This window comes from Onychostoma macrolepis, chromosome 13, assembly GCF_012432095.1.
Source record: "Onychostoma macrolepis isolate SWU-2019 chromosome 13, ASM1243209v1, whole genome shotgun sequence".
NCBI classification, from domain to species: Eukaryota; Metazoa; Chordata; class Actinopteri; order Cypriniformes; family Cyprinidae; genus Onychostoma; species Onychostoma macrolepis.
Window position 1 is genome coordinate 3,460,173 of NC_081167.1, and position 18,399 is coordinate 3,478,571.

At 35.8% G+C, this 18,399-nt stretch overlaps 1 protein-coding gene across 2 annotated transcripts in view; it reads left to right on the forward strand.

The window, feature by feature from the left end:
* The window catches only part of wdr11 (WD repeat domain 11), a 170,055-nt gene that overhangs the window by 95,527 nt on the left and 56,129 nt on the right, over positions 1 to 18,399 (forward strand). For both annotated transcript variants that reach the window (XM_058795162.1, XM_058795163.1), the window contains 5 exons: positions 6,211 to 6,382; positions 8,874 to 8,982; positions 13,214 to 13,276; positions 13,540 to 13,605; positions 15,565 to 15,745. In XM_058795162.1, coding sequence (XP_058651145.1) covers positions 6,211 to 6,382; positions 8,874 to 8,982; positions 13,214 to 13,276; positions 13,540 to 13,605; positions 15,565 to 15,745 — 591 coding nt within the window. The remainder of the gene's footprint in view (positions 1 to 6,210; positions 6,383 to 8,873; positions 8,983 to 13,213; positions 13,277 to 13,539; positions 13,606 to 15,564; positions 15,746 to 18,399) is intronic.

Here is an 18,399-nt window from a genome sequence, read left to right on the forward strand (position 1 = left end):
GAACTCATTTAACCTTTTCCAAGGCCCATATTTACAAAATATAGACTTCTAAGAATCCATGCTCTGGTCTCATTAGTCCAAGTCAGTCATCTAACAGCATCCAAAATTTTGTGGTTTTGCTAGAGGAGGATTAAAGTGAGAAATGCCTGGTTTCCACAGTGAAGTTCAGTGGTAGTAAAGCTCTTCTATAGGGATGTATGAGAGATGAAGGTGTGAGAGAGTTGTGCTTTATCAATGCTGTCATTGATTTACACATCACTGTGATGGAATACAAAAATTTGAAACAGAAAATGCTACCCTCTTCTCATTGCCTGAGTTGTTGAGCATTTTCTTAACATGACAATGATGATATGCATTCTCCCAAGGTGAAAATCCTTCAGTGGACATATATTTCACCCAAATTTAATTCTCTTGAGCACCTGTGGGGGATTCTGAGTTGATAAAAACTCTCCATTAAAGACCAGGGCATTTAAGGTGGTCATCTTCCAGGATATAAACGACAGATGTGACAACTTGTCGTGAACTTGTACACTCAATGCTAAGAAGTGTCAGAGCAATATAGGCTAAATTTATGGAGGACATACTAAGTACTAGAATATTATACATTTGTTGAATTAAAGGTGTACTCATTTTTTCAATGCTTCATTTAAACAAAATTGGGTAGTTTACTTATTTTACAGGTATTAATGACATATATTCCTCTGTTTTTATTAAATATATGTTTAATACATTTAAATTTTGCCATCTTTCCATGAATTGAATTAGTGATAATTAAGAATTACATCTTTTGTATTTATTCCAAGGGGGTGTACTCATTTATGCTGCGTACTCTATTCACATATGTTTTTATATCACAGAGTGAAAACAGCTTATTAGTATTTATCAGTTGACTCTCGCATTAAAGTTCATCCAACAGTCTCGCTCTCCAGTTGCTGACTTCACTTAACCACACCGCCTCTACCACAGACTTTCAGCATGTTTCCTACAGCAGCGCCTGACATATTTACGTTTTATGTAGAGTGAAAAAGCGACACACAAAAAAAATCCAATAATCTGATTTCCAGAATTGTGATTTGGATAGGTAGGATTTGTAAAATTATTTGGCCTACATTTTTTTTTCTTCGTTCACACTAAATAGGATTGGAATTCAAATTGGATATAAACAAAAATCTGACTTGGACTGACAGTCTGAACAAGGTTTTAGTTCCGGTCCACAAATCTGATTGGACGAGAGGCCTACAAAGTGTGCTATTATTCCACTAGTATCAACATTGGGACTTTTCAACATCTGTATCACTTCATTTGTCTCTGCACATTCTAGACAGGCTTTCGTGTTAATGCAGTGACTTCAGTGCAAGTTAAATTGTTGCAGCAGTAGGTGGCAGCATGTGACTGCAAGTGACACCTATTTAACACATGATCTATTTTCAGTCTTATTTTATTTATTTTTTTTTCATTGCCCATGTTAAAGGGGTCATGAAATGCAGTTTCAGATTTTTATAGGCTGTTATGTTTTTTGCACTAAAAAAGGTCCAATATTTGTAAAAAATTATCCTTTTCCATCCTCATTTTCAATCTCTGTGAAAAACACTTAGTTTTAAGGAGCATTCCTTTTACAGAAATGTAAGTAAATGCTTACTGCTGTGATTGGCACTTTATCACACCGTATCCACGCCCTCCTTTACAGCATTTTGTGTTTTTTGGGGGTTTTTTTCATACGCAAGAGCTGTGATAGAGCCTGTATATGTTTGAGTCAGATCCTGAGGCAGAGGAAATTGAAACAATGCAATCACAATTGCAACAGTCTGTTTCAGTGTGGTAATTGCTTAATTTTCTGTATATAGTTTTAAAAGTACTAGTATTACTTGTATTACATAAGATGCTGCATGTAGGCGAGTATGTACTGATTTTATTAGCAACACTCAAACAATGGTACACTTGGTATCTTAATAGCATTAAATGCTGGTTTGACATTTATTACAAACAACATTGTAAGATTATGAATAAATGTACTTACCTGTGTTGCCTCAGAGGATAAAATGCTTGGCACTGCAGTATCTTCCAATAAAAGATGTTTTGAAAAACCAGCAACATGTTAAGAATAATTCAAAAAGTCCATTGTGCAATGTGAAGATCAAACAAAAATCTTTCAGTCACTCAGGTACATTACATACTGTATAACAATGATGCATGTAAAGGGGGGATTTCAAATCAAAAGGCATTTCAGAAGATTAGGGGAAAAAAACATTTCCATTTTAAACTGGGGGAGTTAGTTTTGATTTTTGACAATAGCAGTATGTGTTTAGAGTAACCTTTTATATGTGTAAATATCAAGAACATTTTGATTCTCCATTTCATGACCCCTTTAACAGGTTAGAGCAGTGGTTCTCAACCTTTTTTGGGCCAGCGCCCCCCTACCCATTATCCAGGTCCCTCAACGCCCCCCATAAAAAAAATTTAAAAAAACAGTCTAATTGTCTTCACTGAACACTACAGTTGATTATTATTTTTTTTATAATGAGAACTGTTATTTTTACAGTATGGGGTCATAATTTTTAAGAAATTAAGTTAATTTAAGGATCCATTGAATTGATCAAATAAGACAGTGAAGTACTTTTTGTACAGTGAAATATTTGAAAATAAGTGTAGTTTTAAGCATGTTGGTGGTTTTCATTACTACAGTTTCAATGATGTTGAGATCTGATATACCTTGCCCCAAATTTAAAGAAACTTGATAAAAAAAAATATATATAATAATATTCTGTTTAGAATATATCCACATGGGCATTTAAAAAATAAATAAATACAAGATTTTAGTTTGTTCTTCTGTTCCTGGAACTCTTGAACACCCTTTTACTGCTGTAATATGGATGTTTTCAATAAGCTTTCAGTGAAAAATAATATTTATCCCTTAGTTTAAAAAAAAAATCCCCCCTTTTTTTTCTTATTTTATTTTTAGAATATATTGAATTTCCTTTTTTTTCTAACATAGTAGACATGGTAATTTTGGTGGGTAAACCACATTTACACTTGCAAATGGAAGAAATATAAACCCTCTTCTACTGTATTTCATAAATTATGTGACAATATTTCAAAGTTTGCTTTCAAATACTTCAAAGTACAACCCCAATTTCAGAAAAGTTGGTATGTTTTGTAAAATGCAATAAAATCAAGAACCTGTGATTTGTTAGTTCTCTTTAACTTAATCCAAATTAAACTATTTTGAAACAGTTCACAGTAAGCAGGTGAACTAGGCCAGTGTATCATGTTTGGGTATAAAAGGATTATCTCAGTCTCAGTCATGGCTCATCACTTTGTGTCAAACAAATAAAAAAAAAATCACATTTCTCAATGCAAAATCACAAAGAATTTAGGCCTTTCACCAACTACCATACTGTGAAAAGATTCAGGGAATCCAGAGAAATCTCAGTGTTAAATATAGCCACGAAGGCTCAGGAGTACTTGAGAAAACTGCTGTCACTTAACACAGTCTGCTGCTGCATCAAGAAATGCAACTTGAATCTCTGTTACTCAAGGAGAAAGCTATCAATTTTATGCAGTGATAACACCAAATTCTCAGGACCAGAGCCCATCTCAGATAGTCAAAAAGACAGTGAAAATGTGTGCTGTGCTCAAATTAGTCCACATTTCAACTTGTTTCTTGGGAAAAATGGATGTTGAGTTTTCAGTCCCAAAGACCAAAGCTACCATCCAGATTTTCATCAGTGACAGATGCAAAAGCACACGTCTGTCATGGTATGGTGGTGCAGCAGAGCAAACAGCATGAGTTATGTGGCTTATGTGTTAAGCAGCCATTGACATGGAGGCATTTACTGGGATTGTACAGAGATATATAGTGCCATCACATCTTTCATGGGAAGTCCATGGCTATTAGATCAAGACAATGCCAGGTCTCATAGATCAAGATAGATACAGAAAGTGCGCTTTGATGCATCCAGAGTAGAGACGGCGTTAGGATGTGGCAGACCATTTTCTTTTGCAAGTTTCAGCTCATACATCTTTGGTGTAAACTCGCCTAAACCAAACGCCCCCCAAGAACAGCTCAGCGCCCCCCTTTCAAAAATATTGATTCCATTTTGGTGGAATTGGTTAACTTGTAACTGAAGTAACTTCAGGTGATGCAAGCATGCAAATTGAAAAAACAAAACAATATGCAATACACAAAATGCAAATACACAAAAGATAATATTACTATAATAACATTGTGCCCCGTCAGGGTATATTCTGCCTGCACATTTTCCCATACATGTAGTCAACAAATAGCCATTAAGGCACATATATTGTCTACACTTTCCGAAATATGACCCTGGACCACAAAAAAAAAAAAAAAAGTTGCGTGGTTATATTTGTAGCAATATCCAGCAAGACATTGGGTCAAAATTATTGCTTTTTCTGTTATGCCAAAAATCATTATGATATTATGTAAAGATCATGTTCAATGAAGATATTTTGTAAATTTTCTACCATAAATATATCAAAACTCAATTTTTTTTAGTAATATGCATTGCTAAGGAATTCATTTTGGACAACTTTAAAGGTGATTTTCTCAGTATTTAGATATAAATCAATGGAAAGCTTATTTATTCAGCTTTCAGGTCATGTATAAATCTCAATTTTAAAAAATTGACCCTTATGACTGGTTTTGTGGTCCAGGGCCACAAATATCCTCAATATATCACATTTCTGAATGAAAACAACAATCAACTAACTTTACACAAATGGATTGACACCATATACAATTATATGTATAATAATGCAAAAATCCAAACTTTAAATTGACCATTAGTGTCCTAAACTTGGTCAATCCCTCATGGGCCAGAGCCCCAGAACTTGGTGTGTCTGTTACTGTTTCTCTGGAAAGGAGACTCAAACCGTGGGGTATCTTTTAGTGTCTCTTTCCTCACAGGCTAGAGACTCAGAACGTTGTTGATCTGTTAAAGTCTCTCTAGTATGGAGACTCAGAACATTGGTAATCTGTTACTCTCTCACCTTAACAGGCTAGAGTTCCCATAAATATCCTAACATCATTTATGCAACTGTAACTGCAGTATAAATGCATTTGTGGCATATCTGACCTGCAATAAACTGTGTGTGTGTGTATGTATATATATGTATATATATATATATATATATATATATATATATATATATATATATATATATATATATATATATATATATATATCAGAGGTTGCGTTAGACTTTAAAATTATCCGTCATTTTGACGGACAGGGTCGTAAAAATTCCGTCATAATCTATTATTACCAGTCATTTTAATTTTCGTATTTTAATTATAATAACCCATTTAATTGCTTTTATTTTTGTTCACGTTTTCATTTTTAATAATGAACCTAAAGAACGAGCATATTGGCTTATGCATTTATTTATTTAAGAAGAGAACAGATGAACAGAGACTGCGTCAGTGACAGCGGAGGACACTTAAAACAACAAAATATGCTAGTGCTGGATAAAAAAAAAATTAAATAAAACCGATTTCTCTGTTTTAATAGATTTTTATTTGTATTAACCAATATCGTTTCTTAACTCCCAATCGATGCTGTTTTCATTTGATGAATGCACAGTAACGTTAGGCAATCGGCTAAGCTTTGTGCGTTGTTACTTTTGATATGAAATGCAGTCTCAGGTTTTAAATTCTGTCCATTTTATTAGGAAATTAAAGCAATAAATACCGTGGCGTGATAGATCGCTGTAGACACCTCAGATCAAGCGATTCGCTTTACTATATTCGCCTGTGCGGAATCAAAGACATTTGACAAAGCAAATATATATACACACACACATACTTAATGCTAGCTTTGAAGCTTCTATGCCACTTCTGCTGTACTAAGATGAATTTTGTTTATATATTTATTTCATTTGATTGGCATCATCCCTCTAGTGCAAGGATACTCATAATTGCCTTTACTGGGTGAGTTTACATGGAAGATCATCATCTTTATGAAGGTTATAAAATTTGCCCTTATAAAGATTATAAGGAAAAAAATATGGCTGTAAATATCTCCTTTCAATGGAAAAGTTCATTACTGTCGCTAGTTAAGGATTTATTTATTTATTCATTCATTTATTTATTCATTTATCCTGAGTTGTCTGAATCCTGCAAAGTTTTCTCCTTTTTGGTGTTATAGAAATGGCTTTCTTTAAAGACTATACTGTCACATACTTCTACAGGTGCAGATGGTGAGCAGCATCAGAGTGGGGCGGAATGTGAATTATAGGATTCTGGATATTGACTGGTGTACATCAGATAAAGTAGTACTGGCATCAGATGATGGCTGTGTGAGAGTTCTGGAGATGGCCATGAAGTCTGCCAGTTATAGAATGGATGAGCAGGACCTGACAGGTGAGTCTTTAAAAAGTTTTTAGTTTAAAAGCTGTGTTGTGTAAACATCCCCTAATAATGCTGAATGTTGTGTTTCAGGGTTTGTGTACAACAGTTATAATTAGTTTAAATTAAGAATGGGACTTTTTGGTTTAAAATGCAGGTTACACTTTATTTTGATAGTCCACTTTAGACATTCTACTAACTATAAGTGACTTTGCAACTACATTGTCTACTAACTCTCAGAGTAGACTGTTAGGGTAGGTTTAGGGTTAGTAGAATAAGTTGACATGTACTTGCAAAGTTTCTCATAGTCAGTATGTTGTACAGATGCTGGTCATATAATTAGAATATCATCAAAAAGTTCATTTATTTCACTAATTCCATTCAAAAAGTGAAACTTGTATATTATATTCATTCATTACACACAGATTGATATATTTCAAATGTTTATTTCTTTTAATTTTGATGATTAGAGCTTACAGCTCATGAAAGTCAAAAATCAGTATCTCAAAATATTAGAAAATTACTTAAGACCAATACAAAGAAAGGATTTTTAGAAATCTTGGCCAACTGAAAAGTATGAAAATGAAAAGTATGAGCATATACAGCACTCAATACTTAGTTGGGGCTCCTTTTGCCTGAATTACTGCAGCAATGCGGCGTGGCATGGAGTCGATCAGTCTGTGGCACTGCTCAGGTGTTATGAGAGCCCAGGTTGCTCTGATAGTGGCCTTCAGCTCATCTGCATTGTTGAGTCTGGTGTCTCTCATCTTCCTCTTGACAATACCATAGATTCTCTATGGGGTTCAGGTCAGGCGAGTTTGCTGGCCAATCAAGCACAGTGACACTATGGTCATTGAACCAGCTTTTGGTACCTTTGGCAGTGTGGGCAGGTGCCAAGTCCTGCTGGAAAATGAAATCAGCATCTCCATAAAGCTTGTCAACAGAAGGAAGCATGAAGTGCTCTAAAATTTCCTGATAGATGGCTACGTTGACTGTGGACTTCAGAAAACACAGTGAACCAACACCAGCAGATGACATGGCAGCCCAAATCATCACTGACTGTGGAAACTTCACACTGGACTTCAAGCAACATGGATTCTGTGCCTCTCCACTCTTCCTTCAGACTCTGGGACCTTGATTTCCAAATGAAAAGTAAAATTTACTTTCATCTGAAAAGAGGACTTTGGACCACTGAGCAACAGTCCAGTTCTTTTTCTCCACAGCCCAGGTAAGATGCTTCTGACGTTGTCTCTGGTTCAGAAGTGGCTTGGTAGCCCTTTTCCTGAAGACGTCTGAGCGTGGTGACTCTTGATGCACTGACTCCAGCTTCAGTTCTCTCCATGTGAAGCTCTCCCAAGTGTTTGAATCAGCTTTGCTTGACTGTATTCTCAAGCTTGCGGTCATCCCTGTTGCTTGTGCACCTTTTCCTACCCAAATTCTTCCTTCCAGTCAACTTTGCATTTAATATGCTTTGATACAGCACTCTCTAAACAGCCACACCTTTCAGTAATGACCTTCTGTGACTTACCCTCTTTGTGGAGGGTGTCAATGTTCGTCTTCTGGATCATTGCCAAGTCAGCAGTCTTCCCCATTATTGTGGTTTCAAAGAACAAGAGATACCCGGAATTTGTACTGTAGGGATGGTCATTTATTCAAACTCAAATGTAAATATTCTAATATTTTGAGATACTGATTTTTGACTTTCATGAGCTGTAAGCTCTAATCATCAAAATTAAAAGAAATAAACATTTGAAATATATCAGTTTGTGTGTAATGAATTAATATAATATACAAGTTCCACTTTTTGAATGGAATTAGTGAAATAAATCAACTTTTTGATGATATTCTAATTATATGACCAGCACCTGTATGTTGTGGACCCATCAGAATAAAGGGTTAGAAGATATTAAGCAGACAGTCTACTAATACTCTAATGACTGCTAGTTGACATGTAGTTGTGAAGTTACTTACTGTTAGTAAAATGTGTAAAGTGGACTATCAAAATAAAGTATAACCAAAATGCAGATAAAAATATAGAACAAGTGATCAGAAACCATTATTTTAGCATCCAAGCAGTGTGCACACGAAAAGGTTTAATTAGATCTAATTCTAAATGTAAATGGTGATGGGTGATATATTGATGGAAGAGGTTGTCCACAGTTAATGTGATCTTGTGTAGTGAGAGTCTCTCAAAGAGAAAGACAAATAATGATTTTTTTGTCCAGTCTGTCCTGAATACTTGGTTGGCCAAGCATTTTCATTTTGACAGATGTATTCCTAGTTTAAATTAATAACTGTAGAAGTCAATGGAATTCCCCATTTGGGTATATGATAAATGTGTTGAGGGCTGTATTTATCCTCGTGTTTATATGTGTATAGTATGTGATTTTTTTTTTTTTCCAGTGATATAACTTTAGTCGGTCCTTTCATCATGTCAGACTTGGTGGTGTACAGTAGACTTTTATGGTGTATGTATGTATGTTCCTGTCTCTGTTCTCTTTTTCAGATCCAGTATGGTGTCCCTATCTTCTACTGCCACGTGCTGCTCTCACACTGAAGGCCTTTCTGCTACTGCAGCCATGGTCCGATACATTCACCATGGACATCACTCATGTGTATGTGACAGCTTCATTATTTTGTCACATCTGTATCCATTCAAATTTCATTCACAGCACATTTTACTCCAGTCTGTTGTGATAGTTGTCTTTGCTGGTATCACTGAAAAAATCTGACCTTACGGCTATTTCACATATACTGTGTTTGCTTGTAATAAAGATTTAAATGCAAAAGAAAAGGCATGAGAGCTGACTGTTTCTGTCAGTGGTAAGTTTTAATTTAAAATGTTTGTGATAGTCTTCTTTTAACATAAGAAAAGTAGGCTATTCTGTATGCTGTGTTTAAATGTGTTGCCACTTGCTTGAGCAACTTAATATACAAATCTAGAAGTCAAATGCATTGAATAATACATTGTTTATATTTATTGAGTTTAAACGTGAATATTTCTATGAAAGATTGTATTACTGTACTGTGATAAAAGAGGATCACAATACTGAAAAAGCATTTTCAGTAACGTTTGGATTTGAAATCAAAATAATGGATAAAGGTTGTGTTTGTGGTAAACAGTCGTGCGGTTAGACACAAAGGTTTTATTCCTTATGTCTTGAAATGAAAAGATATGTGGGAGACGAAAGGCCAAGTTTAAAAAAAAAAAAAAAATCTCCATAAAAGAAAACATCAGACACCAGTACATTTTTTAACAGACTTGTTATGGGTACCAGTACTTTCTTTTTGGTACTCGATGATTTCATCAATGTTTAAGTACAGTACAATGGGGTTGATGGTTTGAGCCCATTTATTTTCATGAATTCTCACCCCTGTTTATAACATCAAATACGGAATGCAATAACTGATCACCAAGGCAGTTTAAAATAAAAAGATATTATTTACTCAGAATTTTTTTTTTTTTTTTAGTATAACAATATATTGGATAAGATACACCGAAGATAGGAAGCAAGTTGTTGACTTAAAGGGGTCCTATTATGCTCTTTTACAAAGTCTTGATTTTGTTTTGAGGGTGTACTAGAACATGCTTTCATGCTTGGTGGTTCGAAAATTGCATTATTTTTCACATAATTCACATTATTACAATACCCTCTCCCCAGCCTGGCACAAACGGCTCGATTAGTTCCGGGTTTGATGAAGGCCCGCCTTCCGAAAAACTAAATGTATTGTGATTGGTTAGCTGTCCCAGTGGGTTGTGATTGGCAAACAGCTTAGACGGCGTTTCAGTACTGCCAAAACAGCAAGTTCGTCAATATTGCTATATCAATTCAGACCTCAAGAATATTGAACAAGAGGATAGCGCAGAACCTTTGCACGCACGGATATTGCAAGACATATTAAAGTGGTAACGTTATTGTTGTTGTTTTTTTTTGGCTAAATCACGTTTTAGATGGGATGTCAACAACAGCTTAAAAATAACTGCAATTTACTGTGTACAGATAAGTGCAACGGTAATATGTATTATGTTTATTGTTCTTTAATTCTAACATTATAACATGAATTGCAGTGAAACTGTTATACAGTTGAATTTATTTATACCATAGTCCCACAGACGTACACTATTTGTGGCAGTATATATATATGCAAATTAGCTCTCTGTCAGCGGGAGGCGCTGTTGGAGTGGTAGAGATCAAGGTTTCCCCGGTAACGCTGTACAGAAAGCGGCGCTCCGCTCACAAACGCTGCTTTATCAGACATTACATGCAAGATGAAATGAAAATAACATCCATAATTTTCTGAAAACAGTCTGTTTCCATCAGAAATACAGTGATATAAAAACACCTGCACCGGATTTCGATTTTGAAACGTGCAGTGCTCAACCAAGCTTCTCCCCACCCGCCAACCATTCGAATTTCCGTAGGCGGGACTTATTTTTGTGATATCACAAATACAGGAAAACAACTTTGTAGTCCAAATGAGCCTTTCGTTGTAGTTCTTGAAAAGGGATTTAAAAAAAAAAAAAAAAAAAATCTCCCTTTGGAGTGGACTTTGAGATTTGTAACTTTGTAGATCTTTTTATGCCCAAACATACACACTACACACTGACTAAAAATTAAAAAAGTGAAAAAGCATAATAGGACCCCTTTAATTGACCATAATGCCATAATGCGCATGGAGCGCTATTTAGAACTTCCGGATAAAGATAAGCCAGCTCATAATCTTCCGGTGAAGCTCATTTATATGTGCTATATAGGTAGAGACTCTCACAGAAACATCTCCTGCCTCATTCTTATCAGAAACTGAGAAACAAAATAATTGCAACACCGTAAATAATGATTGCGGAATTAACACACAGTTTCATAATTTTATATGCAGAGTCCAGGAAAGTACCCACGTAAGTAGGCTATAACTGCATTTAAATGCTGACAAACAAACACTATCTTAACTGTTTAGGCAGTTAGGCTAATCTCTTAAACTACGTCTTAATGGTATTCTCGATAATCAATATCTTACCTTCAAAGCCACACATTTTTTAAATCTTATAAAATTTTAAGGCATTTATTATTTCTCAACTCTGTGTGGTAAAATGGATCACTCATTGGCTGCAGCTGCCTTTCAACTTAGTTTTTCACGTCTTTTGATTTATTATAAAATAAATATTATAACAAATTTAGTACTTTGTCACACTGAAGTATAAAGTATAGCAAGTGCAGGAAGTCACAAAGTCACAGCCTATAATGCTGAATTATTTAAATACCTATATAGTCAAATACAAATTAAATAAGTTGGTATAACAAATAAATAATGCATTCAGTATTTTGAAATGTTTAGATTTAATTGAAATGACTAGGCTATATCGTTTAAGTTTTATCCAACACAGACCTCTAGTTTTGTTGGTCTGAAGTTAGTCTGGATCATTTAAATCAGCTTTATTTTGACATCGTCTCGTCAGGTGATTCATTCCGTTGCCGCTGTCAATCAGCAATGATTCACGGCATGATTTAATGGATTCCCTCGCATAAGTTTAACATTTGCATTTTGTCATTCCTGAAACGGAATACGTGGACGTTTGGTCATCTTAGACAAACAAAACTTTTCTCCTAATTGTGAATGGATTATGTAGAGAAACCAAGTAAAGGAAGCTCCTCTTAAGGCACAGTACACTTGACCAGAAATGACTGAGCTGGCTTATCTACAACCAGGAAGTAACTGTGCATAAGGTCAATTGACCCTTCTCAAAGACCCACCTCCCTTAGTTACTGTTGCTATGTCCGACAAGCCATGCCGCTCTCACGCCATACATCATGTTCTCACGCAGTGAAAAATACATTGGAGCAAAGAGGAAACTGACAACTGCGCTGCTACAGCGATCCGAAGAGCCACAAAACAGTATTTATTGTTTAAATTTGTTAAAAAATGACAAAAATTGAAAGCTGAGACCTTGTTTCATACCAGAAGTAACCTGCTCTGTTCTGTCTCTCGGCTTGTTGTCAGTTTCCTCTTAGCCCCGCAATGTATTTTTTTACTGCGTGAGAACAGCATGGCTTGTCAGACATAGCAACAGTAACTAAGGAGGGCGGGTTTTTGCGAAGGGTCAGTTGTTTGCCCTTTTAGTGATATGAAGCAGGCACGACTGTGCAAAGACAAAATCTTTTATTAATTATAAAGGAATCTTCAATCAATTGATGAATGAGATTTTAGAAGTCTACAATTTAGACATAAAGTAATGACCTGGTTAAAAATTTCCCCATTTCTTGAGCCCTGATCACTGCAGTGATTAACATGTTTCTTATGTTATTTTGAAACAGTTCTTTTAACCTTAACTGATGTGGTGGGTAGATTTTTACTTTTTAAGAATTATTATATTCTTGTTTTGAAGAAAACAAAATATAGAGGGTCAAGTGTTTTTTTTTTTAAAGAAAATAAATAATAGAAAATAGAATTAGAATAGAGAGTGCTAGAGTTAGAGGGTTAAAAAAAATGGAAGAGATGTATTTTTAGCCGTTTCTTGGGACTGTCTAAGGACTCAGCTGCTCGGGTTTGAGTTGGGCAGGTCATTCCACCAGGAGGGAACAGTAAATGTAAAAATCTGTGAAAGTGATTTTGTGCCTTTTTGGGATGGCACTATAATTCATCGTTCACTTGCAGAACGCATGCATCAGTTTATCTTAGTTTTGTAAAGTTAGTGAATTCTATTTTGATCTATTCCTATCATAATTACAGTAGGTAGTCAAACAAAATGCCTAGTACCGCCGCGTGTACCTACCATGTGGGCTAGCCCATTGTACAATTGAACAGACAAAAGATAAACTGGTGACTTGTATTTTGTGCTTCCATCCTTAGAGACTACAAAGAAAAAGATGAAATCAAGGGGCTGATCCAGGAACAGCTCAACTCTCTTTCTAAGTATGTATACTCCCAGAATAGAGCACATAACTGTTTCTGCAATTATTCTATAATTCAAGTATGTTTATTTAGGGAAATTTATTTTAACTTCCCAAAGAAGTACCTATAAATAAAAGCAGGGACAAAATTATGCTCAAATGGCTCACATTAAGCTTTTTAAATAGCATGTTGCCCTGTCTAACGTGATGTGTTTATTCAGTTTTGTCATGTGTATTATTATTATTAATATTTCCCTGAGCATCCAATATTTTCTTCCCATTTAGTGACATCAAAAGCGTTCTCCAGGATCCAAATCTGAACTTGCTACAACGCTGCCTCCTTGTGTCTCGGTAAGTGTCAGTACAGCAGGGTTGTGCCCAATTTTAACTGAGAATGCATTTCGATTCCTTTTCAGTGTTAGAACCTTCTTGTATTTGTTTGTAATTATTCTTATTTAGGGGTCACAGTACCTTTGATCCTGGAACCCTATTGTATTTAAGATTTTTAAGATTCTTTTTCTTTTCATTTATCTGATCCCTAAAAGTGTCAGTACCACAGAAACCATAAATCATAGAGACACATAACTTAGTAGAATCATTAAAACTTCACCAAGTTAGGAGTCTTCCACCTCCATTATTTGGGCTCATGCTCATACACATCCATAAACTAGGTGGCACTACAAAAAAAAAAAAAAAAAAGTAATTTGCAATTTGGTTCATATTTCTGGAACTGTAATGAAAAGTCACAAACTGACTCAAATGTTCAAAGCTCTCACAGGTTGTACTTTAGGGGGCTGAGACAGATGCTTTCAGTCCTGGTGAGACAGCTTTGGCACCGTGTAGACTGCTGGAGCTGGAGCTGGTGCTCGGCCAAGTGTGGCAATCGTTCAGAACCTGCTTGCATTTCTACTGGCAGGGAGCAGAACCGTCTACATCACTAACATATGACCAGAATCGCTTGTTGTCTCTTGCAGAAGCAGAGCGTTGCTGAACTGACACATTTTAATTTGCCTGAACTCCGGCGGAATTTGAAAATAGTGCCTTTCAAACTGTGGTCTGTAGGTTCACTTGTTCGAGACCAGCAAGGTTTCAGGGCCAGTTTGGAGCCAGGATATGGGGACCAGCCCAAGTTTTTTTTGAGGGGAAAAGCACAGCTCAGGTCCCAATTGGGCTCTGGCTCCGACACCAGCCCGGGTGAAAAAGCGGTATTAGAAAACTGTAATGTATACACTGAGTCAGACTGATAAAGTAAACAGAAGTCTGCGCACAACTCTGGTGGTAGTTTGCGAAGTAGTCGGGTGTCATGAGCAGCAAATTATAACTCCACTTCTCTCTCTATGCAAGGGTTTCTAGCATACCAACAAGAGATCAAACATGAAGACAATAAATTCACAATCGTGGTAGTATATGGGTTATCTGTGTTCTTAAAGCCATCTTGGGTATTTTTATAAGAATAAAGTCTATTGAAAAAGCAAGGCTAATCAACATATCATTTAACACAGTATAAAATAATATATCTGAAGGCCCTCTGTCTGTCAGTCTTCAGTCCAGACCTGAATAAAATTAAAACTGTTTCGAGAAGTTTTCTGTCTAAGGCAAAGAAGCAAAATCTAATTATATTTATTAGATTAATTTTCTTGTTTGAATAGAACAATTTTATATCATTTTATAGAACACTATTATTTACCCTAGACTCTGCAAAACAGAGCTAAACTTCAACATGTTTGAAACATAGATTCAAATTTTCAATACTTATTTTTTATTTATTATTTTTTATAAAGATATCTGATAACAGTTTTGTGGATCTTAATGGTGTTCATTGTTTTGCGTGTTTAGACTTTGTTTATTTGTCTGTCCTCCCTCCCTTCCTTCCTTTACTTCCTTCCTTCCTTACTTCCTTTAATATTGTCATGAGTCACATAGACTCTTGGACAGATGCAAGATCAAACATTCCATGCAAGATCAAGCATTGCATTTTACACGGCATGTCATAGATAGCCTGTTTAGCATGCTGTGAATACAGATGAAGAGTGATACAAACAGTGCAGCCTCCCAGTGCTGTTATACTAAACAGCTTCTCTTAAATATCATACAGCTTGTTATCTCAAATTAATGGAATGTAACAATGTTTTTGGCTACCAATAAGAGTGGAGTGTATAATATTTAAAGTATTTAAATTTTTTCCACAGTCAAAAATAATTAAATTTTTTCCACAACAATCAATGTCAAATATTTAAAAAAAAAATGTGTGTATAATAGCTTCTAACTTTCTTGACAGCTGGAAAAGCCTCATTCATTATTTTTTATTAGGCTGTTTGGTGATGAATCAGACCTTCAGTTTTGGACGGTGGCTGCTCATTACATCCAGTCTTTTTCCCAGAGCTGCCAGCCCAGCGGATCTGTCCCAGAAGGCCAAACACCAGCTGAGGGCCCTCAGAGCAGCCACCTGGACATTTGCCATGACATCCTATGTGAAAGCTCTTTCTTCCAGGTATGAGCTGCTGACAGTTCATGTATTGAAAGTGTCATGAAACTCTAAAACACATTTTTTGAGATGTTAACATATATGAACATAGCCTGGTAATACCAAACTCTGCTACTTCGCTTTGCTTCGTAGACAGAGTCTGTAAGGGCATAATTGACAAGCGTTTACTTTCTCGTGGGCAGGCGCTTGTCTGAAGTTTAAAATCATTGGTGTACCCGTAAGCCAATCACATAACGGTTGGTTATGACGTATGTTATTCGCCGGCTCAGCCGCCTCGAACTTCCGCTGTAAACACAGGTATGCGGCGAAAACAAAACCATCGAGCGAAATACCAGAATGAAGATGGCTGTGAACAACTTTTGCAGATTATGTGAAGTAAATCTACGCATCCACAATTATCGCCTTGCTGAACTTTTGCCTCCCCAGTTTCTCACTGACGATCGGTAACAGATGATAAATTAAACTTTTCCCAAAACTTGTCGGGAGTAGGGCCACAACATCACCTCCATTCAAACTGTGAACCAAACACTCTTCTTGTTCGGGCTTCAGTTGGCAAATGCCAGGAATATTCTCCACAACAGAGCGAATAGCATCCCGTGTCTCCATGTCTGCTGTCGTTTTAGATTTCCCTCACTTAAACTACAATTTTAAATTCGGCGCTTAGCGTCTACGTCACGGCTCTCAGCCCACCCTCTGTTCGCTGGTTGGCCGGCTGCTGCGGAGCCGGAGATAAACTGGGAGATGGTTTTCTATATCAGACTGAGTACAGAAGCGAAATGAAATTGAGCGGAAGTACGAAGTCTGACGTAGTCAGGCTAATATGAACAGGTTGCACATCAGTGAAAACAACTTTAGCACTCATTATGTCTATTATTAAGGTAAAACTGGTTATTTTTAATTTTTTTGAAGCAATTTCGTTCTTCCGGTTCAAAAAGCAAAGTTGAGCCTACGTCACGGAAAATGACGTATATGCGCAGGGCTGGGAAGGTTACTTTTAAAATGTATTTCAGTACAGATTACAAAATACATGCTTTAAAAAGTAATCAGTAATGTATTTCGTTAGATTACTCAGGTTTAGTAACTTAATCTAAATACTTTAGAAAACTTTGAAATGCTTAAGCTATGTAACACAAAGGAACATATAAACTTAATGCCTTGTTTTTGTTCTCTCTTTGCATTTTTTTAACAACATCAGTTTTCCACAGCATTTCTATGAACAACAATAACAACAACAAAAAATAAATAAAATGTTATGTCATTTAAATCTACCAGTTAATATAAATTCAATTTGAATATAATTAATGGGGTTCCGAGCTGTTTTATGCTGCATTCCAAGATTCAAAACGAATCCAAATACACCAAACATATCATAAAAGTAGCCAAAACAACTGGCATAGTTCTCCAAGTTATACAATAGATTTGTTTAATGAATGGACCAAACTTTAAGTGATGACTTCATAATCCTCTCTATGGAGAAGCGATCGCGGAGTCAAAATTGACAGGGCTCGTTTCCCAAAGTAACTATGGTCGCAAGTAATGTCGTAATAGTTCAATGTAATTTAACAACCACAGTTACCTAACGACGCTTTTGGGAAACATACCCCAGATCTATCCAGTTTAATGTGAACCATTCACACTGGTTTCGTTAAACAAAAGAAATGATTAATTTAAAAGATTGACTCAAAAGTATTATCTGTGCACGAATCGAATCATGAACTCGCATTACCGCGCCAAAGATGATCTATTCTAGAACATTTCGAATGAATAAAGACACACAAAGCTATTGTTTGACTTTTATAAACTTTTATTTCATGCATGATTCGTATGGATCTGTTAACTGAATGCAAAGTGTGAAATCTAGGAGAATTCTGTGTCATTTTTTCAATTAAATTCTTAGAAATATTAAACGTAATGATTCAACACTCAAAATATGATAAAATAGAAAAACAACTTCCCTCAAGATGCTTTTTCAGATTAGACGTTGTATCTTCCGATGCTGATAGAAGTTTTGTTGCAGGTAGGCATTGCACTGCACTGAGATGTTACGTTCAGGGGCAGTTCTAGACCACAGTAACTGGGGGGACCAGACAGGGGCCACTTGTGCTTTTAGGGGGCACAATTTTAAAATTCATCCTAACCTAGTTTAAGTATTATTCATTTAGTATTTTTTCACCATGTCATGTATCATTGCAATCTCTAGAAGTAATCTATAACCATTTCAACTAAAATGAATATTTCATCATGTTTCATTTATTTGACAAATAATTTTGTATGTCAGGGGCATCATTTTTGAGGGGGCACAGGTGAAGGCACATGCTTGTCATATGACACACAGCAGCCACAATACCACTGTATAACTGATATAGGCTTATGTATTATAATTTTTTTATTCGAAATATTCCCAAAATATATCATGAAATATCTCGATTCTCAAATATGTGTAAGTAAATGCATTTTGCACCTTTATAGATTGAATATAGAATGATTGGTTATAATGCGCAGTGATTTAACCCTCTGGGGTCTGAGGGTGTTTTGGGGCCCCGGAGAAGTTTTGACATGCCCTGACATTTGTACTTTTTTCAGTTGCTTATAAACATTTTAATGGCTAAAGTCTAAAAACACTGTATTCAGCACAAACTGGGCTACAATAATATGTGAGC